This window comes from Typha angustifolia, chromosome 8, assembly GCF_048772165.1.
Source record: "Typha angustifolia cultivar Huaian chromosome 8, ASM4877216v1, whole genome shotgun sequence".
Classification (NCBI taxonomy): domain Eukaryota; kingdom Viridiplantae; phylum Streptophyta; class Magnoliopsida; order Poales; family Typhaceae; genus Typha; species Typha angustifolia.
In genome coordinates, this window is record NC_133246.1 from 3,978,533 (window position 1) to 4,002,023 (window position 23,491).

Here is a 23,491-nt window from a genome sequence, read left to right on the forward strand (position 1 = left end):
TGGCAGAATCCAAGGTCGAAGGAGTAATAGGCCTTAGAGTTGACAACGAGTAACAAAGAGGAGGTGGCCTCAAAGATAGACAATAAAGATGAAATGAAGAGCTAGCTATCACGGAGCATACGACTAGGGGAGATGAAGGCATCAAAGAGGGGACTCTAACTTATGCAATGATGATGGGGCGACAAGAATTGACTTTCAAAAAAGAGAGATTTGATGAAAATAAAAAGAAACGAGGAAAAAAATTATAGGTATATGACAAGAGGAAAAGGAGAGGACAAGGAAGAGAAGGAAAAAAGAGTAATCGGAGAAGAATATTCTCTCCCCTCCACCTAGACACATGTTTGCGAGAGGTGAGGGAGGGTAAAGCCGATCGAGAAAACTGTGGGAAAACCCTTGTTTTGGAGGACAAGACGCCAAACCCTAGTAGAGCACCGGTATGACCAGTAAAAATATAAATAAATAAATAAATAAAATAAAATAAAAAATATATATATAAACTATACTATAGGGTATGAAATATAAATATCTCCAATTAAAGCTAATTTATTAGCAGATCTGGTCCGCCTATTCTATTCCTAGCAATTATTCCAACCAAGTAGCTGGAATTGTAGTACCAAGATCCGGTACCAAGGACAGTAGAACAAAGCAAGCCATTTCACTTCAACTATCACACGTGGCCAGCATCAATTGTTGTTGCAATTCCAGTGCCTGCATTAATCAGAGGATCAAATCCGATCAACCCCAACTTGCGGAAAAGACGGGGCGGAAGACGTATTGGAACTGCAACGAGCTGTGTCTCCACCTCCCCCGTACACACAGCTATCACTATCCACAATTAATCACGCCTCTCTTTCTTCTTCTTCCTCCTCTTCTTCTTTTTCCCCCCTATAATTTTCAAATAACATCCCATTATTATTTTAATTAACTACTACATAACCATATAGTCTGTAATTTATATAATTCTACTAATTAAATTACTAAAATATCCTTAGAATTTATAATCTTAGCCTACTCACCAAATTAAAATCTTATTTCTAGATCTAATCATGATGTTCTATCCTATTAAATAATATTTTAGATATTTTAATAGAATATTTCTTGGTTGATATTTCTTTAATTTAAAACCTATTGGATTTAGTTAACTCTGGTGCCATATAATTTCAAATTAGTGGAAAAAAAAAGAAAAATTTTAAATTAAATTCGTATTTTACAAATCAAACTATGTTTTATAACTTTACCTCTCTTTTTTATTATAATTTTTTATTTAAATTTTGATGTTATTTTAATTGATTAATATAAATTAAATTATTAGAATATTATTATTATTATATTTTTTTATTTCTCATCTGAAATAGTTATGAATAATTTAGATATTTATAAATTATTTTATATATTAATAATATAATATTTTTTTGTTGGTACCGTTAAAGTTAAACGGACGGTGTTAAACGAGAACTATAATAAAAATATAAGGTGTAATTTGTAAAAAATTTTAAATTCAAATTATATATGGGACCACCTATAATTATATAGCAAAAACAAAAAAAAGCAAACATGTAAAGACGAGGAGCCGAGGAGGCGTACTTAATAAGGTTAAATGGTAGGTTTTAATTTGCAAAAAGAGCTTCATTAAACAAATATATCCACCCCTCCCTTGAGTCCCTTCTCATGTTCTCCCCTCCCTGCCCTAAAAGAAGAGCAGCTTTGCTTGCTATATTATTTTTCTTTTATCTCTCGGGAGAACCCGAAGAGGCTTCCCTGGATTCGTGGATCGAGCTCTCTCTGGCTGTCGTCGTCGTTTTCTTCTTCTTCTCCTAGGGTTTGGTATGGGAATCGAGCGGCATTGTTAGGTCGGGATTGCGATTTGGAGGTGATGGGATCTGGGAGTAGCAAGAGCTCGGTAGTGTCGTCGTCGTCGGGTGGAGGACGGAAGGTGGGAGCGTGGAAATCTAGGGTTTTTAGCTCTTCTTGCTTCAGATTCCCACCGACTCTTACGGATAAGCAGGTGGCTACTATCTCTCTCTTTGTTTTGGTAATTTATTCTTTTCAATGGTTTTGGATGATAGATTTTGCCGTCATACTTCCGAGAAGTCGGAATCCTTTTCGTTTCTTGACTTGGTTTGATTCACTAGTTTTCCTATGAAATGCTGTATTTGTAATAAATTTTAATTTTTTTTGTTGCCACACTACTTAGAGATGCTGTATTTGTGTTGGGTTTCGTTATCATAAGTTACCTTGGATGCAACCTGCAAAGAGAAACTCCTACTAGTTCCCCATAGAAATATTTTACTAATTGTTCTATTAGATTCGTTTAATACATATACAGTTGGGGTAAATCTAAGTAAAATGAGAAGTTATTGTAATCCCAACTGAATGGGTAGCTTATAAGGAGTTGCATAAAAATTGATGAACCCATAGTTAGCTTCACAAGTCTTTCCAAATCTATAACAATTATCCAATTTTTGTTGGTTTCAGAAAGAAGAGTCAGAAAGTGACAGTGAAGTCGAGAGCGAATCTGGAGGGAACCATGAAGGTTGTCAAAAGCATAGGACTGCCTCAGCTAGAATACTCGCATTGAATTGTTCAGATGGTGAACAAAACAGAGAAGATTGTGTTTGTCCACAGGGGAATAACTCTGGTGCCAGCAGCAGTTCTGCTACTACAGCTGCAATTAGCCAATCCACGGATTCTTCTGGGAGGTCACTCTCACTAGCTTTTGTTCAGGATGATATGCCATGTAGGTTAAACAGAGCGGTTACATCGGGGTCGTCAGGTGTCCTTTCTTTCTTATCGTCTGGCTTTCCTGCCCCAAATAATGAAGGAGATGGTAATGCTCATGTAGATCTTGATACTTCTTCAAGCAGTAATGAGAACTCAGAGAATGTTAGTGAGGAAACTACTGCCTCTCGCGAGGCTTTAGTCACACGATTTTGTCGTCAGAATTGGGTACACTCTGATATGAGACATTCTTATAGATCACTTAGACCGCAAGAACCTTTAGAAGGTAGTGTACGGTTTAGCCGAACATTAAGTGTTGGACGACTTCGTGATAGAGTACTCAGAAGGACTTCATTTTCTGAGGGATTATTTGCTCCTGCACTTTTAGATGATAGGTCTGTGGGACCTTCTGGTCAGGCAAATGCCAGAAGAGTCTTGGATGGTGCAAGAAGAAATACTTCTTCCAGCAGGAATATCGAATTGCTTCTAAATTCCTCTAGCTCTGTGGATAACAATGATGATCATGTCTCAGAAACACTGCAGCTGAGAGGGGCCAGGACTCGTGATCTCTTGGAGCATAGATCAGCTTTTTTTGAAAGGAGGAGGAGAATACGATCTCAGGCATGTAAATTGGCTTTGCTTTTTCTACGTGCTCATGATGTCCATTAACTATAACTTCTTTTAACAGGTCCGTGCTCTTCAAAGATTAGGAAGCAGATTTGAGAATTTATCAGGTCATGACAGATCATGCATATTGTCTGGTCAACATCGATCAGGTCGCTGCACATGTAGAGCACGTAACCGAGCTGGTAGGTCTGATGATGATACAAGCACGAGGGCTAGCATATCAAGAATTGTTATGTTAGCAGAAGCACTGTTTGAGGTATACATAGACTCTCTCTAACATATTCTTCCTTTCTTGTATTCTTTTCTTTTTCTTCTTTTTGCTATATTTTCTTGTTGTTCGAAGCTGAACTTATATCCATGGATTTATAGGTGTTGGATGAAATCCACCAACAATCTGTAGTTTTATCTTCACGGCCATCCTTTTCCTCTATTGGATCTGATCCGGCACCAAAGGAGGTTGTTGAGTGTTTGCCTGTGAAGACATATACAAAGCCACCAAATGACCAAACCGAGGGGGCTGCTCAGTAAGTATTTCCCACTTTTGCCTTGAAGGAGGTATATAATTTTAAATATACGACAAACATGCATGAAGAACACACATGTCAATATGGGTTTGTGCATCTTGAGGATGTGTTTGTGACGTATATTATACCTCAAAATATAAATGGTGTGCATGTATCAACATATGCCAACTTTTCAGATCCTTTACTTTTTGCTGAACTTTTTTTTTTTTTTGTCTTGTACTCTCATGTGTTCATAATGTTGATTTCTTTTGAGGAACACAATTTTCTCATCGATTATATTTATCCATTGCAAATGCTTACGCCTGCAAGAAACCTAATAATAATTTTCCTTCCCAATTTGCTTTAGCAGATGCTATATATGCCTCATTGATTATGAAGAAGGAGATTGCATGCGAATACTTCCCTGCAATCATGAATTTCATCAAACTTGTGTAGATAAATGGTTGAAAGAAATTCGCAGGTATCTTTCTAAATTTGATCTATTAATCATTCTGCAGCATTTTATGATATACATTTATTATTATTATTTTTTCACATGTAACATAGCTCTGTGCCATGCATATAGCTCATTTATTCTTCTCCTAACTGTAACATCCTAATATGTTTCATTGGACTTTACATATCAGAACCATATTTAGCTCTTTATTTATGCTTAAGTTTTCTTTAGTGTGCCAAGAGTTATAAACATAAATTGTTTTGGTTGTCATGTTGGGTAGAAATTATTTGCCTGCGGTTTCTTGTTCTTTATTCTACCAATTTTTTGGCCTGAATTTTCTTGTTTGTCTTTTTACATATTATTTGTGCTTAACATCTAGCTTACCGAAGTACTGAACATGTTAGGCTTCTAACATTCAGCTTCCAATAATCTCTGTTTTTTCTAATAATTAGGAAAATTTATATATAACACCTTGCTTTTTAACGAAATTGTGATTTACCCCTTATATTTTCATTATCTATAAATCGAGCTCTATAATTTACCGAATATATGTAGAAAATATTTTGGATTAGATTTGAAGTAACATCAAGAGAATATTTTATTAATTAGAAATATTTTATTTCTAAAATAACTAAAATTTTCTTAGTATATGTTAAGTTTAGTTTAGTTGGGTTTATTTGTGTTAGTATAGGTTTGGTTAGTTTAATTTGACCGAAGGTATTTTTATAATCATCTTAGTATATTTAACTTAACGTAGATATTTAGTTTAGTTTAGCTAACAGATACAATGACAAATTGTTTTTTACATATATATGTTCTAAATTATAGGATTCGATTTGTAAATAGTAAAAATATATAGTGTAAATTACAATTTCATTAAAAGTCAAGGTGTCATATACAAATTTTCCTAATAATTATTTCATAATACGCCTAACCTACTGGTACAGTATGTACTCTGGAGATCCAGTTGCATCCGCTAATCATCGTATATGAAGCAATTCCATTTCAACAGTTGAAGGGTTATGCTGATACTTGTTTCATTCCGTTTGCTCTCTTTCACACCAATATGCCTTCATATACCGTAATTGCTGATTTAGTACTTCTCGCATTCTTTGCAGAATTTGCCCACTTTGTCGTGGGGATATATGCAGGCTGGATGCTGCATCAAGCACAAGGAAACAAAGCTAAAGCTGAAGCTGATATTTCGTATGGGTTACCAGCATCCTCCTCCTGCATGTTATCTGATTTGCATATTGATAACACCTGCGTTCAATGGTCATCTTCTGCCTCAAACTTCACAGGAAGTTGCTGATTTTCTTCTTTGCGGCGCTCAGAAAGCTTCCAGTCACGCTATGCTGACAGGAAATGTGGCCGGTTATGAGATGTTGGTTTTTAGGCGTAAAGGGTTTCAAAATTTTCATTATTATTATTCGAACTTCAAATCTAATGGATGTGTTCACGAAAACCTCTTCAATGTGATTTGAGTTGTGAAATTTGATCTCCTTGACTCTTACTTTGTCTATTGAAGAAAGAAACCAAAAGCTTGGGAAGCTAAGAATCAGCAGCAGTATTCACTTTCCCAATGTAAAACATTTACTGAATCACCGTACTAAATTGATGGAGAGAATAGAATGGAAGAAAAGAGAAGAAAGGGGGGAGATTAGCTATTGGAATCATTTATCCCAAATTTTCTATCGAAACTAAAGAAAATATTTCTCTTCTATCCTATCGTTCCGTCTAAATAGGGCGTAATGGTGATAAAAGTGACTAGCTATTGGAATCATTTGACTTAGAAGTGCTGATTAAAAATTTAAAATCCCTGGTGCATAAATAACTCAAATTTTATATACAAGTTTAAAATATATTTCACTTTCTATACTTTTATGAAAATTATTTACCTTCTTAATTTTATTTTTTTTATACCACTAGTCTCCTTAACTTAAAAGGCGTTGTCTTCAATATATAATATATATACACACATACATATACATAAACCATGTTCAAGGCCAGATCACGATGGCATAACTTCCACGCTGTCTTCTTTCAGATGTTGAGTTGGAACAATAATTCTACCTTTATTGCGTTGAGATTAATGACCTCGTAATAACTATTTTAGCCTGAGAACAATTTAGTCCCACATCGAGAGATTGGAGAGGCTTGAGAAGGAGAAGCGGCTTTAAAGTGAGGGCTTCGGGGCCTTGGAAAAGCATACCTTTCTCGGCCTTTTGGCTAAGATCAAGTGTAGTATCTGTTCTTATCAGTTTAATATCTGATACGTGGGCCATCGGCCCACCACGATATTAAATTAATTTCTTTTGGGGGAGGGCCCACTCCACGTCAGCTTGCTGGCGGGGCCCTCGAGCGTCGCCCATGCGTTGCACTACTGCACGGGCCTGGCGCACCCCCTTACCAATTCTAATAACAACTTCTCTAAAGTATACTTTCGACTAACAAGAATGGAAGTAGTAACTCTTTATTAGGTCAAAACAACTGAAGCACATCAATTGTGTAGCATTCAAATTGCTCTAGCCTATTATCTCGTCCCAATTCCAATCAATTAAATGATGAAAACGCACTTGCCTAGACCACCACCAAGATCATAGTTCAGACAAGCAGAGAGCATCGGCATATTCCAGCGGCAACAAGAAGAAGAATCCGGCAATCTTCATAAAATCCAAGAGCAGCATTGTCAGAAGCAGAAAATATGTAAGGCAACTGGAAATTGCAAACACTAATTCTGCAGCAGAAATAAATCTCGTATTCCTGATGGCTAGCCTTTCTATGTTATCAAATCCTACGACAGTGGGATGATGGCGGCAGAGAAGTTGCAGCCGAATGTGCTGCCTTTTGACCTGAAATATAAGTAATATAGTGAAACGCAAATCTCACTATTTTGAATAACCATAACTGAAGGTAAGCATTTCCTGAATCCAAAAGTGATACTTCACAATTTTGTTTAGTTGTGTCCAAGTATAATTAAGGAATTGCCATCATTCCTTTTTTATATAAATAACATTGGTAATTATCAGCTCTTTTCTGACTAACAAGAGGATTAGGGTGGTTTTCTCCACTCCATCTGTGTTGCGGTCTATGGTACAAAGAACATCTTCACTATGTGTACAATTGCCTCATAAATGGACCACCTTTACTCATAGATATGAAGTATACATATGTAAACTTTTTTGGAGATTGCCAACAGAGACATGCAAGGATACTTGAACATTTGGTATGGGTAAATGATGTGAATGCACTAAACTCAATGATCATTTATCTTAGTGATGATCAATATCATTAATAGATCACCAAGCATCACGTGATTTAAGCAATGACAGAAGACTTAAAATTTGTCAGTCATTCCTTCGTGAAATTAAATGAATTTGTTTATCAAAGATATTGACGAATACTCATGAACCAAACATCTTTCTTTTATAAAGCAAATCAATTTCAATTCTTCACTGATTCACATGAATTCTGTCTCATGTCAAGTTGAAAATTTAGCTATAGCAAGTTGAGGAAAATGGAATAGGTGAAGATAAAACTGCTCAAGTTTGGCAACTGGTAACATCTTCTGACAGCTATCAGAAAAATAGTACAAAGTATAAAGTACGAGTCTTGATGTGGAGAAGATAAAAGCACCATCACAAAAACCAATCAGGAAAAGCCAGAAATATTAGTCCAACAAAGCTTTAAAAACATGATTAAGTCAATTACCTGAAGGCATCTTGTTGCCCAGCATTGGGGCAGAAGAATATACATCTGTGATTCTGTCATTCGCGTAAGCTATGTGCCCATTTTGGTTACTCGTCTCACTATGTATAAGATTTAAATTCATATGACTGAACGACTGAATAAATGGCCGTCCAAATTGGTTTGAAAAGTTTTTCTGGGAATAATATGAATGGCTGTAACCAGCATGAGTATCATGAGAAGAAAGGTTGTTCTCAAAGGTTTGCTGAAAACAATGTGAATTGCCATAACCAGCATGCATATGATGATCTGTGGAGAGGCTACTCTCACCATGTGAAGAAGCTTGAAACATCTGCTCTGTTCTGTAATCAAACAAAAAGGTGAACTAGTAAAGTTAAAGAGCAAATAATTTTTAATATATCAGTCCAAATTTCTTCTGCCAAAATACGGTGAATACCTTAACAAAATAGATAAATGAGAAGCCAATAAGTGCAGCAGGTTCATTGCTCTGTGCACTATGATTTTCAGAAGAGACTGTATAGAAATTATTCTGAGGCTCATCTTTAAGGTTTTGTTGCATATCAAATAGATCTACAGTTTACATTATTATGTTGAATATTTCTAACATTCAGAATCTCAAATTCATAGAACTAAGTTATGATATTAATAGATAATCGATGCTTGTACGCAAATTTGATATAAGAAACATAAATGTATGCATTCATGTAGATACTGTATTACAAGGTTCATCCAAGAGGTAGTGAAATCAGTAGTGATAAATGTGACTACATGTAGATGAGCCCTTCTAAGATTTGTAAGGAGGAAAACTGAGAAACTTACTAGTGGCGGTAAAAAGGAAATAGCATGTAGTGATCCTATAAACGGAATTGTGTACTTGAAGCATTCAAATGCCAAGCAAGAAAGAAAAGAAAGCAAGACAAAAACTTTGCCATAAGAAAAAGATATAACTTAATCTTCATAGTGAGTCCAATCAAAATTTGCAGTATTATCTTTTCTTTAACTTCTGAGGTATGCCTCCAGACCTTTTCTTCATATTGTAATCAATCACATCAATGATTTCAACATTCGAAGCACAATGAAATCAAGCTGACATAAGAACCAGATGAGGCCAAAAACCCATATTGATAATGAAGCAGAAAACAGCCTCTTATTATAAGGATTAAGCAGCAATGGCCAATATGGAATTTTTCATACTCAAGTCAAAATAATTTATGCAAAAACATACATTCATATTCAGTACTAAGTGAATCTATGGTTAGATATTCTGAATCAGCACCGACAGAAAAGATAAGTACACACAGCAACACTTGGAAGTCTAGGTCACTATGAAAAGAGAAATAATCAATGTGTTAACAGTTAAACATTAAACATCATTCAGTTGCCAAGAGGAACTTATCATTGAGAAGTGTGTACATTGCATGAAAAGCTGGCCTCAAGTGAAATTGGTCATACCTTGGATTTGATGATACATAATTCAAGTTTGTACGAATATATCTGTTATTCTGAAGTCTGCCAGCTCTGTTTGTCGGAATTGCAGCATCCATTGTGTTGTTTAGGCGAATGCCGCCATTAAACTCGGAGGATAGGAAGCAGTCTTCTGAATTATCTTTTTGCAAAAGAGTCTCGTCACTACAAAGAGAAAATCTCATTAAGATGTTATACCTTGGATATTGATTGCAATATTCCAAATAGAGAAACTTTCGAAGAGATGACAAAATTCCAATCATAGCAATAACCAACCTTGGCAATCAGTGATTGGTGAGAAAATAAAAAAACTTGGTCATTGACTGAAGATTATGATGACCCATGCAAGACAACCGAGGAGTATATATTCTCCTCAACATAATAACATTGAAGAAGGTTACAAAGTATAATAAAAGGCTTTCTAATTCATAAGAGTAACATAAAAAAAACTTTCAGCTATTGTAACCCTCCTAAAGATAAACAATTGCTCTGGACAAATTGCGGAAACAAGTATTAAGTCAGATATTTCAGTCTCTAATCTGGCTCTCTGAATTTGTACATTGACCAATACAGTTCTTTAATTTGTGTCACCAACTTTTGGGTATAAATAGAGATCTACTAAATTGTTCTTACAAAAATTAAGTTCCTCTTACTTAATCTCCAAGTGGAAGGGGCAGACCTTCAATGCTTTTTAAAGATAATCAGCCAAGTCATATTACATGTGTATTATATCTCATCTAGAATGAGTTATAGCTGCCATATTTACCTATAGTTGGGGTCCCAATCTGCCAGGTCAGGTATTGAAATGCATTCAGATCTATCAGACAATGCATCTGATGTTTGTGAAGAGACCACTTCATGTGCATAGGATGCTGGGAGAAAATCACTAATTGAAGAGGCATATGAATATAACCCCTTCACATCACCTAAATTTTCCCTCCAGTTGGAGTGATCGGATGCAGAAAGTGAGCTATGGGAACCAACAAGACCTTGAAGTTGAGCGTCAGGGTGACTACTGCAGATGCCATTACCATAATGTGCCAGCCCATCCTGAGATGCATTTTCATGAGGTTGCATAGACATAATTGGGTGACTGCTAGTTTTCTTTCTTCTATTTTTGCCTACTGCACTTGCTTTTCCCTGTGAACCATATACACCGCCTCTTGCTGGAGAAGCAGTTGAGATCTGCATCTGGGTACTTGGTAGAGTAAATTGGTGGGGATTAGCTTCAAGAAAATTAGGCATCAAAGATCCAGGGCTCAAGTCTAATGCATTTCTATGAAACAATTGTTCCCTCTGCCTAGTATCTGGAAAAGATCCAGTGAAAGATCCTCCAACTTGTGTATGCAAATTGAATCCGCATGGACCTAGCGGAGAATAATACGGCAGCACAGGATTTATATTGCCAAAGCTCCCATAGCTGCTTCCCAGACCAGTATTGTCATTGTAGCTACCATAGCTTTCCAGGCTGCCAAAACTACTGTCATAAGAAGATGGCACCTTTGAAAAAAGAGGACTATTATGTGGTAGGCTTTTGTTCAAACATCCAGCCTAGAAAGATGACAAAAAAAATTGTTAGATCCAGGAAACATGTCCAATAAAAAAGGTAAAGAAAAAAAAAAGATCGAGACAATTTGCACTTAGAAAATTATGCTGAATGACTAATAACTTATGAACTCTATCAGTTAGATCTAATAAGTAATTTAATTCCAATGACATCACTAACTAGATGAAACCAGTTGCAAACCAACCTGAGCAGAAAGATCAACCGCTAGACAGTGACTTCCTCCTGGACTGTGATCAGATGAAACTGGATAAAATAAAGGCTGCACAAAAATTGTCAGTGGCACCCAACTGATTGAATTTGTCTTCAGACAAAGTACAACCTAATGGAGGCACATCATGAAGTTGCTACAGAACCAGCTCTTCGGTGTATCATTATATATATGAGATTACGAAAGCTACATAGATACGAAAGCTACATAGATAAGCTTAAACATAAAATACAAAGTATGCCATCTGTCTGCCTTTTCTGAAGAAATCATGCTTCTAAATGCAAACTTGCAACGACAGCTTTCATAAATTTCAGTTGCATACTGACATAAGAGAAAAAGAGACCAGACTTTCTCCATGAATGGTTTTAGACTCAGACTGAAAGATCATACTTACAATTCTTGGTGTCTCCGGACCAGGCTTATAAGGGCCTGTAAATTGTTCGCCAGTGATAAATGGATGACGTGAAGCCTGAAAGATACATAAAATGCTTTCTCACAATATTATACATATAAATCTGTATCATATTGACACTTCAATTGAAAGCAAAGCTCCCATCAATGGATTCTAGGGTGGGCAATCTGTAGGTAGCCTTACCCCTGTCACCAGAGAGGTTGCTTTTATGATACGAACACACGGCACTAGGACACCAGAGGCAACTCTCTACTGTCACACCAATGAATGCCTTTATTGACAATAACACTAGAAACAGTTCAACGGAAAAAATACCTGCAAGGGGGACCAGCGTTTCCCGGGATCAAACTCAAGAAGGCCTCTCAGGAAATCAACCAAAGCCCTGCGGGTCAACCTTTCTGCATCATGATCGAGATGTAAGGTATTTATGACTTACGATATGATACTGTTAGGAATTTCATAATGCATCTTGTGTGCAATATTACAACACATAATCTTTCAAACCAAAGAAGATGGTTGAGCTAACCTTTGAAAACCTCATTTTCAGGCAAACTTCTTCTGATAGGATATTGGGAAATGATATCTTCAAGCTTCACGGAGCTAAAGTAATGCTTCCCTATTGTTGGTTTTTTTGATGTTCTCTGAATTTGACACATCCAAAAGAGAAAATAAGCATCCAAGTAAAAATGATAAATATATTCAGGGGAAAAGTTACAAGACTCACTGCTTTGTACTCTTCTCCAGTTAAAAGTTGGTAAGCACTACTCACATCCATGCAGTTCTCACCATCCTTAGAGCCATAAATATTTCCAACATGTTTAAAGAACTTGCTTGTTTTGTTTGCATTTCCAAGCAGATAATCAGGTGGTTGCCTACTGAAAAATATTATACATATGAAAAGCAGAATGTGTACATTTGTAAATGTGATTGCAGTTATCAAAAGAGATATGAAAGAGTAGTTGGAGCAAAGTGATTTCATAATACCTATACAAACAAATAGAGCAAATGGCTTTTCTAGAGTTAACTAGACAAATAACTAAGATAAAAGTAATTAAAAACTCCTCATATATTACTCATATAGTAATCTGTAAACTCTAAGTAACTTCTTGTAACATTTCTTGGTAATTGCTTTTCTATAGCATAGATAAGTAGGTGGATTTTCTCCTCCCTGCTCTGCCAACCACAACTTCAATTTTTTTTTTTTTTTTGGGAGAAAAGATTGGGGATGAACTACAAGTAAAATAAGCACAAATATGATGTTGCCAAACTGCGTTGTTATTTTACGCAGTTATTTTTCCCAAAGTTCAGCTGCTATATAGAAAAGTCTCTTGTTTCAAAGACATATTCATCAGCATTAGAATCTTTAAGATATGGATAGCTGTTCATCTACTTCCTATTTAGTGGTAGCTATTCAGATAGGGGAGGAAGCTGCAGAAAGAGACATACCCGAGTATCTCTATCATCCGCTTAAGGAGATCATATTCTGAGGCTCCAGGAAATAAAGGTAATCCCAAGAACAACTCCGCAACAATACATCCAAAGGACCACATGTCAATAGAAGTCGTATATCTGATGGAGGTTAAGCACAAAGAAGACAACAAAATTTCCATACTTGCGGAAAGATTAGGGACTGGTATTCATGACAATGAAAATGAAGTCGAAGACTTGGAGTGTAATTTTTCTCGTTTGTTCTAATTCTTCCATATTATCTATCATCGAGATAAAATTCAAAAGGAAAAATAAAAATTGAGTAGTAATGGTGAAATCAGCTAGAAAATCATTGGTGGAATGCTGTCAAGAAAAACACAGATGCAGATGGAAGATATATGAGAAAATCTTAAGATTGTTGCAGCTTAGGTGCAAGCAAGGATACGGATGACCAAGAAGAACTTCAGGAGACCTGTAATGACGGCTCTGGGTTTAAAAAAAAAAAAAAGGTAGCAAGTATTAAATGAAAATAAGCAATCAATAAATACAGACAGGATTTATGTAGTAGGTCATAATGCATTAGTACTTTAAATATATATGCAAGCCACTGAACTCAGGAAAAGAAAAACTTGTACACCTGAATGTACGTGTAAATTGTTTGACGCTCCATGCATGCTGATCCAAAATCAATAACTTTTATTTTCGGTAGCTTCACACTGCAATGTTTGATACACCATGATCAAAGTAAAGAAGAGTGGAAAAAGAGTACGACATACATAAACATGCCATTTTTCAACAATAAGCAATTCACCTAGCAGATATAAGTATATTTTCTGGCTTTAGATCACAGTGTATGATACCAGCATCTTTCATTACAATTAATGCATGCAATATCTGTAAACACGAGAACAAAGCAAGGTCACGTATTAGCAAATGAAATGGACATCACATCAAATACTCAACAATATCAGGATTCAGGAGGAATATCACACCTGCTTTGAGAAGTTTTGGACTAAGCTCAGTGACAACCCTTTCAAGCCATTCATTTTAATTAGCTCAAACCTCCAAAAAGAATTTTTTTACACATCAATCGGATCATGTAGTACATGAATGCATGAAAGAATAAGAAAAAATATAGCATGGCAGCTTACAGATTAAAGCTAAGCAACTCAAAGGTTATGCATAAATGATGATGGCATACAAAATTGTCGAGAATACGGACAATGTGATGTTGATCATGAGGATCAATCTTTTGATTCAGCTGCATGTACACCCAAAATAGCAAAATCAATTTCTGCACACATGTTAGACATGCATACATTAAAAATGCCAGAAATTTTTACCATCTTCAAAATTTCGACCTCAACCAGTGCCTGACCATAATAAGCTGGCTGGTTCTTGATGATTTTGACAGCAACATAATTGTTGGTTTCTGCATCCCAGCACTTTGCAACTTGTCCAAACGAACCTTGGCCCAGTATATCTTTGACAGTATAACTAGGCATTGCAAATTAAACAAAAGTGATATTCTTCCAAATCAATAATTCACTAAGCTTAAAAAATGTAATACAATAATAAAATTATATGTTTATAGCAGCACTAGAATTTAGAAAAGACTACAACACTATCGATGGAAAGCTTGATTAATCTGCTCTTATTTGAAAACCAAATAAATGTACTCCTTGTCAATTTGATCTAAGTGAACTAGAGTGTATCTTAATGCTGTAATCTTCTTAAGGAGCAAGAAGAAAACATCTACTCTGTAAAAAAAAGTTTTAACAGCATACTAAAATGTCCAAGCTTTGTTTATTGTGTACGATATGCTAGAACACAAACCAAGCTCAAGTTTCTTCTCCATAATCAACCTTAGCTCATTTTCCACTTCAAAGATCTCATATTCAAGCGATACATGTTCAAATTGGTTTCTTTTACATAACTCTCCTTCTCTGAAATTTAGCACCAAATTAAATTTTAGGTTGCCTTTTAATCCAACAAACAAAAACCTGAACATTAGCAGAACCTGTTCAAGCACACAAATGGTTCCAATAATTTGCAGTCTCAGATGAATGAAACCACAAAATGCCCATGTAAAAGGTGGTTGAGTTAAAATGGGGAGATGCAATTAGAAGGCTTAAGGTGGCAAGGAGACAAAAAAAATTGAAGCAAATAGGGTTTGGTATCAAATGGAATTCTGACCAAACGAACTTTCCCATAGAAATTCACTAGGAGCAGTAAAAGAGAGACAGGTTGTCTTATAACTGTCGCTGCGCTCATTGGTGTGACAAAAAGTGAAATTTGCCAAATTTTAGTAAACAACACAAAGAAGTGGAAATGCTCAAAAACAGTTATATTCAGTGTAATAATTAATAACAGACTTCACCAATTTTGGAAGAAAAAATTGATTTGCTCCTCCATCCGCAATGAAAGGTTAACCAAAAATTGTCAAATATTTGCTACCTCATATTAAATGTGTTAATACACCAACTTCTCTAAAAACTTAAATTGTTAGATAACAATAATTTTTATATTTTATGTTCTACCATTTCCCTTCTCGGTTTGAAACTTTTAATGGACCTAAGAAGTGGATTTAACTTAAAATGAATAGAGATTTTATATTTTAAATGACAGATAGGCCTAGTGAAACTTAGGACCTCTACTCTAATGCAATGTTGATTGACTCAATTCACTAATTGCTCTAAAGCTTAAGTTATTAAATAAAAGTTTTTATATTCTATATTCTAACAGCATAGATTGTCTTTCTAGATTCAATGATAATAGTCACTCAGCAATAAGCTTCATTTAAAATTGCTATTTCACTTTAACTATGGCTATATATCAGCATACAAATATTATTGATCATGCCAACACTCAAAACTTCACCTATATATGTCCTCTTTGACTTATTTTTTACTATATGTTCTAGTTTTTAAACAATTAATCATTTCTTAGTAAATTAACAAAATAATTGAACTAAGAATTTCCTTAAGTACTATTTGCTATTAATTTTCAGATGTACAAGAAAGATAGCTATGTGAAAAAGGTGGTCAATATCCTGATTCCTAGTAGTAGCCCTTCCTTAACATTGATATGTCAGAGAGTTCTATATATGTTGCCTAGGAAAATGAATTAGGTTTCTTAGGACAGCAATGTAGGCATGGAACCTTCCTCTTTCATAAAGATAACTTAAATTAAACTTTCTCAGATATGGGTTGCCCATATTACACTAAAAATATTCTAGAATTTGATTTATGGGAGGCATCCTCATCCTACTTTCAATTGGAGCACTTATTGGTTCCCTGTACCCTCCATTCACTTCCTAACTAAGCCATAATTCTTTCTAGCTGTAATTCCAACTTGTTTCCTAAGAGAACACCTTAAAAGCCTTCTCTATAGAGAACTGAGTTTTACTTGGTAGAATTTAAGCCATAGAGCACTTATTGAGTCTTTGAGTTGTAATTTGTAAACCAAGTTACCAACTCTAAAGTCTAATCAGTATCTACCTATCTTGAGGTCCAAAAGAGCACAAAAGCTCCAAGCATCAGCCATACAAGATAGAAAAATATCAGGAAAAGAAAACACATATCCTCTAGTAACCTAATCATTCTCTTCCAAACATTAAGTACATCCTCCTTTCCATTCTTGTCTTCTCTTAAAGAAAAGAAAAAGTCTTTTCCTTCGAGGAGAAGAGGCAGCCATGGAATGAATATGCTGTCTACAACCGCGACAGTTCTGCTACCATCAAGTGAGCAATGTCAACTATCATGGACGAGGATCTGGCAAAAGAGGTGCTGACACAAGAACAGACCCTTGGCCCCTCATGACAGCACCAAAGCTTGTTCTACAGCAGAACGGTAGTAGAGTTTCCACAAATCTTCAAAGATAATAATCATGGAGATTATGGATTAGGACCATAAGAAGAAAGCAATTGAAAGGAGCTCAATCTTGCAGTTTCCTAGGATTTAACCATCTAGCAGTTTCAAGCCTCTTATAGTCATTTTTGTGAACATGTGATTAACAGCCTGAAATCAGTTGACACCAGCAAGCTTGAGAACAAATTCGGTCCCTCTCCAGCTTAAGGCATGGACCTAGCAGTCTCCACTGAGACAAAATCTTTGTTGGCCAAAATGGCTTGGGTTTTAGCAGAAATTTGAACCATGAATCGAAGGGATGGATGGCCCTAATCTTGGAAACTAAATATGCAACCACACTCAAAGTTTGGTAAACAGTTTTCTTTTCCACCCTATACCTTTTGACAAATGGATCTGACAGAAAGAAACAGCCCTAATGATGAAATTTAGCACACAGAATCAGAAGAAAAACTATAAGTAAGCAGCAATAGAGAAAGAGAAAAGAGGATGCTGTAAAACACAAGATTAAGTGATTAACATTAAGATACAAAATCAAACCTTCGTTTTGTTTTCAAATTGACCAAGACGAAGTTCACATGTAAAATGAGATCTGAATTTCCATTATCGTAGCCATCATTCAGCATTCCAACAGATGGATTGGTAAGGTAGCGCTTATTGAATGCCTCTGAATATTTAAAATTGGGATTGCAAATTTGGAAAGTTCGAACAATATCGTTAGTCAATCTTGCCACCAGCTGCATGATTGAAAATTGCATTCAGTTTTACATCCTCATTCATAAGAACATACTACAAGGACAAGAACATTTCAGGGTTTTTTATGCATGTATAAGTGATTGCAATTAACTGGAATGCATACGTATACTCTAAAGACAGGTATCATGGCTGCGTAATTATGTTCAACAGTACTCTGCATGCAACCTTCATATATTATGTGTAGGCCATAACGTTAATCACTTCTCAGTTCTCACATGTCCTCCTGGAAGAGGAATTGATACTCTTCCAACTTTCAAGTAGTTCTACAGTCCTATAGTATAAGAAAATCTAGAAAAGAAATTTTGAAGATATAGGTCATCAGTAAGTATTAAACATTAAAAAATTTAGCAGTATATAGAACTAATGAAGCATGAAACTTGAAATGTTCATTTTATTTCACCTTCTTAGAACAAAAAAGAAGGAATTGTGTACGCAAACTAAGACAGGATAATATTTTCTAAAAGATGGATGCAAAAGAACTTCGACTATGGATCTTGGCTCCAACTATGCATTGATTACATTGAGATCCACCACCATTCGTATAAATAAAATATTAGAATCTCATCTGTAACATGTCAAAACTTAAGCTTCCTTTGCAAAAGGTGGTTGGTCTTGATTTTCTGCAGAGAGTGGACCTTTTTGGCCTTTTCACTTATAGCTTATGCCTTAAATATGATCAGATTTTAAATGATCAACAGCAGAAAGTAAGATTCTTCAAGGTGACGGATACAAGGAATCTAAAACATTGTTCTTACTAATTGGCTTTTACTAATGTAAAAGGATCCAAAGGAAAAATAATTATCCTGCATTTGCTATAACAGCAGTTTAATGAACTACTTATTTACTGAGCTCTTTCAGTGTGAGAAAAGTCTGGGAATTTTGTTACAACTTAGTATATAAGAATACTGTTATTAATAGTGCTTTTATATAGATCTTCAGTATCAACAAGTAACAACTAGGAAATATGGACAAGTTTAAATTAATTTTTCAACCTAACTTCTAGTCAGAAATTCAGCGGGAGTCAAGGGGTGGAAGATATCCTTATATCTCTCGTGATTTAAGACCCTGAAGAAAGCTGGATGGAGGGACGAAATCATCTCTGTTTGTTCAAGAATAACTTTCAATATAATGTGACATGATACGATTACTTATGAAAATGTTTTGTTAGACAGTACATAGTTAATATAAAGGTTGGATGCCAATGGAATTAATATAAAGTAAGATCATGATGCTTTCGGGTTCATGTGGGTTGCAAGAAGTGACATAATAACAATTTCGACCTGATCAAGCTATGAAGCAAGCAAAAGCGAAGAGGATGAATCTCAAAATATGATGTTGGCTGTTCCTGAATCAAACAGCATCCTACAAGAGTGTTAAACAGATTTCAGTCTTCAAGTTTCTTTCACTACTGCAGTAGACTTGGGCGTGCAGATTTATTGATGCGTTTATATTTTGAGCTTTTACACATTAGAAGGTACCTAAGATCGGGTGATCATGTACTTTCCTTAATCAATACAAATCATCATAGTACAAACATATCACTAAAAAAAAGAAAATAAACAATACGAAATAGGCTTTTCTCCAATCAGAAACTCAATAGGAAAGCTAACATTCTGCTAGAAGCCTATGCGACTATTACTTGCTCTGTATGATTAATTACTAACTACAATTACAATCAAAGGATAACGATCGAGACCATGACAAAAGGCAGTACCTTTTCCCAAGTATTAACACCATCAAATTAAAAGCAACGAGATAAGAAGACGTACAGGCCTCTTTACGACGACACGCATGTCGCCGGTATCGACGTAAGGACGAAAAGCCTTCGTCCCGCACGGCCTCCACGGCGAACCCGGACCGGGTTCGTCCTTTCTAATCTCACGAACCTCCATCTCGGTCGGCTCCAAATCAGCAGCCGACCGCCGCAGCACGAACCGTATCACCCGGAGGAGTCAAGCACTCAAGCCCCATCCGAGCAATCCACGGACACGGGGGTACTAGAAGGATGATCAAGAGACTAAGGTTAGGGTTTCGTCTCGATGAGGAAGATGACCGGAGAGGAGAGGAGAGTCCTCTTTAGTTTCCCCTGCGTCTCCGTTCTCCTCCTCCCCCTTCCCCTCTGTCTGTTTAACTTAAAAGACCCGGAATTAGTTATTTAATTTTGGTTGGGGTTGGGGGGGGGGGGGGGGGCTTAATGTTGATATCCAATAGTGGGGCTCCAGTCCACGTGGGCCGATGGCGGATGGCCCCCACAATATCTTATGTGCTTTAAGATCAGCGGAGATCTTGGTTTGCTGCTGTTGATCTGCTTGTACGACGACGGGTGGCGCTATCGCGATCCGTCCGTGGCCAGCCCGACTCCGGCCGTCGCATAAAGTCAACCGACTCATTCACAACAACAACAAAATATATACGACTGATACGAAATTTGCAAAAATGTACACCCTTCAACGGGACTTCGATTTTGCGAAAACGACTCACTCAATATGCTATCATATTAATCAACTTCAGGGAGCTTGTATGGGTCCCACGCACGACTATATTACGTGGAGTCTTTTTAAATTAATAACATTAAAAATAAAAAAATAAAAAAAATAAAAAAGAATAACAGGCGGTGGGTTGGAGAAGTCGGCGTCGATATCGGGATGGAGACGTTAGCGTCGGTGAAGTAGCGGCGTTGATCAGTTGTTGGGTTATATGGGAAATCAAGACTATGCTGCATTCATTAATCAGTTAGCCTGCTGATCAATTTAGTCTTCAATTTAATTTTTTTATTCTAGAATATAATATATATTTATTTTAAAATAACAACTCTCATTATAGAATACAAATACTATTTATTAAAATTACATCTTATATCACATATTAACAATAATTACTAATTTATTCTTAATATATATTCCATCAACTTACTTTATAATAAATAAAGAATATCTGTTTCATCGTTTTCTTCGCTTTGTATTAATAAAAAATAATTATTACTCTCTTATTTTAAAATACAAGTAGTTTATTTCTTAAATAAAATTTTTATTTTAAAATTAACAAAATATTAAATATTTATTGACTTTGTTCCTAAGCAAAGGAGTTCTTAAGTCTTAAAATTAAATTTAAGCTCGGAGTCCCAAAATCTATAGTTATAAGTCCTGGGTACCGTGAATGCCACGTGGGCACGAGTGGCATACACTAGGACTGACGTAGAATACACGTGTTTGCTTGTGTCGTGCTGATGTGTAAATTGGGTGTGACTGAGGTCAACCTGTCCTAATGGCTTAGAGCATATTATAATTAGGCAACAATCTTGACGAGTAGATGAGATCCACTAAAAGATGAATGACCTTCGATTTATCCCACTTACTTGTTAGCTAAGAGTTTTGACTTGATTAAAGAAAAGATTGGCAAGTCCTTTTACTCCTATTAATATCTATCAATTTCATATGTGCTATATGTTTTACTCATTACATTACTCATTGATAGTTATTTATAAAAACACTACAAAAGACTTGTAATAGTGCTCTTTTTTAAATGCAAAAACTATATGTTAGTATATATCTATATATATATATGAAAATTTATCAAAATACACTATTATATAGATATTTGTCATTGAACCTTATATTTTGCTTCTACCGCCTTAAAAAAAAAACTCTATAATGGAATAGAGAATATAGTTTTATTTAAAACAATAAGAAACTAAAAGATCTAAAATCTCATCATGTTACCTCAGATATATATGATTCCCTTCTTACTTTTACTTTAACTTTAAAATAGTTACTTAAGGGTATTAAAAGTAAAATATAGAGATTATAATATATATATATATATATATATATATTCATATGATAGAGTGTGAACAATAATAATAGAAAGATATATGATGTTATTAATCAATTTTCCTAGTCTTCTTTATGAGAGTGTGTAAACTAAAAACAAGGATTAGCATATGGAACCAAAACAACTAACTCACCTACCAAGTCATATTTAACACACAAAAAAAAGGAAGTAAAGCTTGGTTAGGAGTTAGGAGGAAAATAAAATTTAATTAAAGTTGGTGCTCAAACAAGCCTTATATGTCAGCATCAGAACTACACCTATGAGAAAGAAGTTTTATCAAGATATGATGTGAACTGTTCAAACTAAACCACTCCCATTAGCAATAATCCGTGGGCCGGAATACTCCAACAACCTCTTGTGGATCGAGAAAGAAAGATTGGATTTTATAATATATAGACCACATAAGATTCAATCAAATGGCTCGAAATAAGCTAAAATTAATAGCCTCGGAAACTGATTGCAAGACAAGTATAAATCAAGTTCGGTTAGATTATATTCCTAGCTAGAACGTCCTAGCTTAGTTGGTTGGGGGTCATGAGACGATGCCTGTTGTACGTACGTGTTAAAACTATAAGTTTTAACTAAAGAATTTGATTAAAATAGTGTTCCATGAACACTAATCATTATATTCCCTCGGTTTCCACAACCTTAGTATGCTTTTTATTCTCTTACTTTGTGAAATAAGAGCACTACTGCTACTTAAAACTCCTCCAACTTGGCCCCTCCTTTCTGGTTTGAGAAAAAGGGAGGAGATGCTTCAGCAATTTAATGCACACTCTTCAAGCCCCACTCCTACTCTTTGAAGATTAATTTGGAAGCATTATACACTACGTGTAGAATATTATTATCGCGACGTACCCAAGAAACTATTTACAACTTTAAAGACACAAAATATATTCCATCCAGTAGCCATTGGCCCTGTGGCCATGGCTAATCTGCATGTCTGAGCTAGTTTTGGCAAGTCCACCTCAGATACAACTACATGGGGAAAAAGATGCAGATTCAGACGCCCCAACAAGTTAAAGGACAATATGATCAGATACACGACAACTTTATGCATGCATGAGGCTAGGGGTGAAAGACGGATTAGTTGGATGCCGATCGAACACTCTTGTATTTAAGGTGGTCCTGGGGTTATCCTAATTCTTCATTCGCTGCTCTTCTTCCAGACTATCAACTAAACTTATACCATTCCAGTTAGATAGATATATATATTTATTATATATATATATATATATATATCCATGGCCAAGACAACTGCAAGGGTCTCTTTTGGTGCAGCTGCAGCTGTGATACTCGCCATGCTTCTCTTCCACACAGCTTGTGCGAGAAAGATGCAAGTAATCCTCCCGCCGCCACTGCCGCCAACGACGACGGCGAAGGATCTGGGAGTCGACGGAAAACTTGACCGCCTGCGAGCCGACTATGTAGGTCCGCGGTTGGAGTCAACTACGCCCGGGCATAGCCCCAGCGTCGGCCATGAATCCCCTCCTGTTATCCATGCATGAACTTACGTACGTAACTATGATGGATGAGTTAATAAGTTTAGTGGGTATGGTAGTGTTTGGAGTACTGTGTGTCAAGGAGATTAGTTCTTAGTCTCTTCTTATATATCTAATTGCTATGTTCTTAGTATCCTATATTCCTATGTGAACGTACGTATTTGATATTACTAAGGTTTTTTTTCTTCTTTTTTTCTAATAAAATTTGTGATATTTGTGAGACCATCACCACTCTGTATTTGCTATGGAGACCCAGAGTAAGTACTGCCACCTTGGTGCCATGATAAATAGAGAGAGAGAGAGTGAGAGAGAAGTTATTATTATTAGTTTTTAACTCCTATACTTTGGAGGACATAGTAATATAAAATAAAGTTTTAAAGAGTATATATATATATATATATATATATATATATATGTTGTTGGACTTGTAATTTTGATGCTTGA

At 35.7% G+C, this 23,491-nt stretch overlaps 2 protein-coding genes and 1 non-coding gene across 5 annotated transcripts; 2 read left to right on the plus strand and 1 right to left on the minus strand.

Annotated features, from left to right (window-relative positions):
• Positions 1–1,638: 1,638 nt before the first annotated feature.
• LOC140764155 (uncharacterized) lies at positions 1,639–5,816 on the plus strand. 2 transcript variants are annotated; one of them, XM_073102551.1, is made up of 6 exons: positions 1,639–2,005; positions 2,476–3,339; positions 3,407–3,601; positions 3,715–3,869; positions 4,216–4,329; positions 5,424–5,816. In XM_073102551.1, exons 1-6 carry the CDS (start codon positions 1,874–1,876, stop codon positions 5,491–5,493), a joined length of 1,530 nt encoding a protein of 509 aa, XP_072958652.1. In that variant the 5' UTR covers positions 1,639–1,873; the 3' UTR covers positions 5,494–5,816. The 2 variants fall into 2 exon arrangements, with proteins under 2 accessions (XP_072958652.1, XP_072958653.1); XM_073102552.1 differs by having other exon boundaries at positions 1,640–2,005; positions 4,219–4,329.
• Positions 5,817–6,513: 697 nt separating this feature from the next.
• LOC140766354 (U2 spliceosomal RNA) lies at positions 6,514–6,712 on the plus strand. The gene has a single exon (XR_012105394.1). It is a non-coding gene; the product is annotated as a U2 spliceosomal RNA (small nuclear RNA).
• Positions 6,713–6,746: 34 nt separating this feature from the next.
• On the minus strand, positions 6,747–19,859 carry LOC140765723 (dual specificity protein kinase YAK1 homolog). 2 transcript variants are annotated; one of them, XM_073104941.1, is made up of 18 exons: positions 19,484–19,859; positions 17,499–17,695; positions 14,436–14,589; positions 14,244–14,353; positions 14,085–14,154; positions 13,904–13,986; positions 13,730–13,808; positions 13,538–13,578; positions 13,111–13,233; positions 12,389–12,539; positions 12,191–12,305; positions 11,980–12,062; positions 11,647–11,721; positions 11,229–11,303; positions 10,244–11,028; positions 9,466–9,642; positions 8,017–8,354; positions 6,747–6,968 (listed from the first exon to the last, which is right to left on the minus strand). In XM_073104941.1, exons 1-18 carry the CDS (start codon positions 19,604–19,606, stop codon positions 6,910–6,912), a joined length of 2,838 nt encoding a protein of 945 aa, XP_072961042.1. In that variant the 5' UTR covers positions 19,607–19,859; the 3' UTR covers positions 6,747–6,909. The 2 variants fall into 2 exon arrangements, with proteins under 2 accessions (XP_072961042.1, XP_072961041.1); XM_073104940.1 differs by having other exon boundaries at positions 6,747–7,157.
• Positions 19,860–23,491: the final 3,632 nt, after the last annotated feature.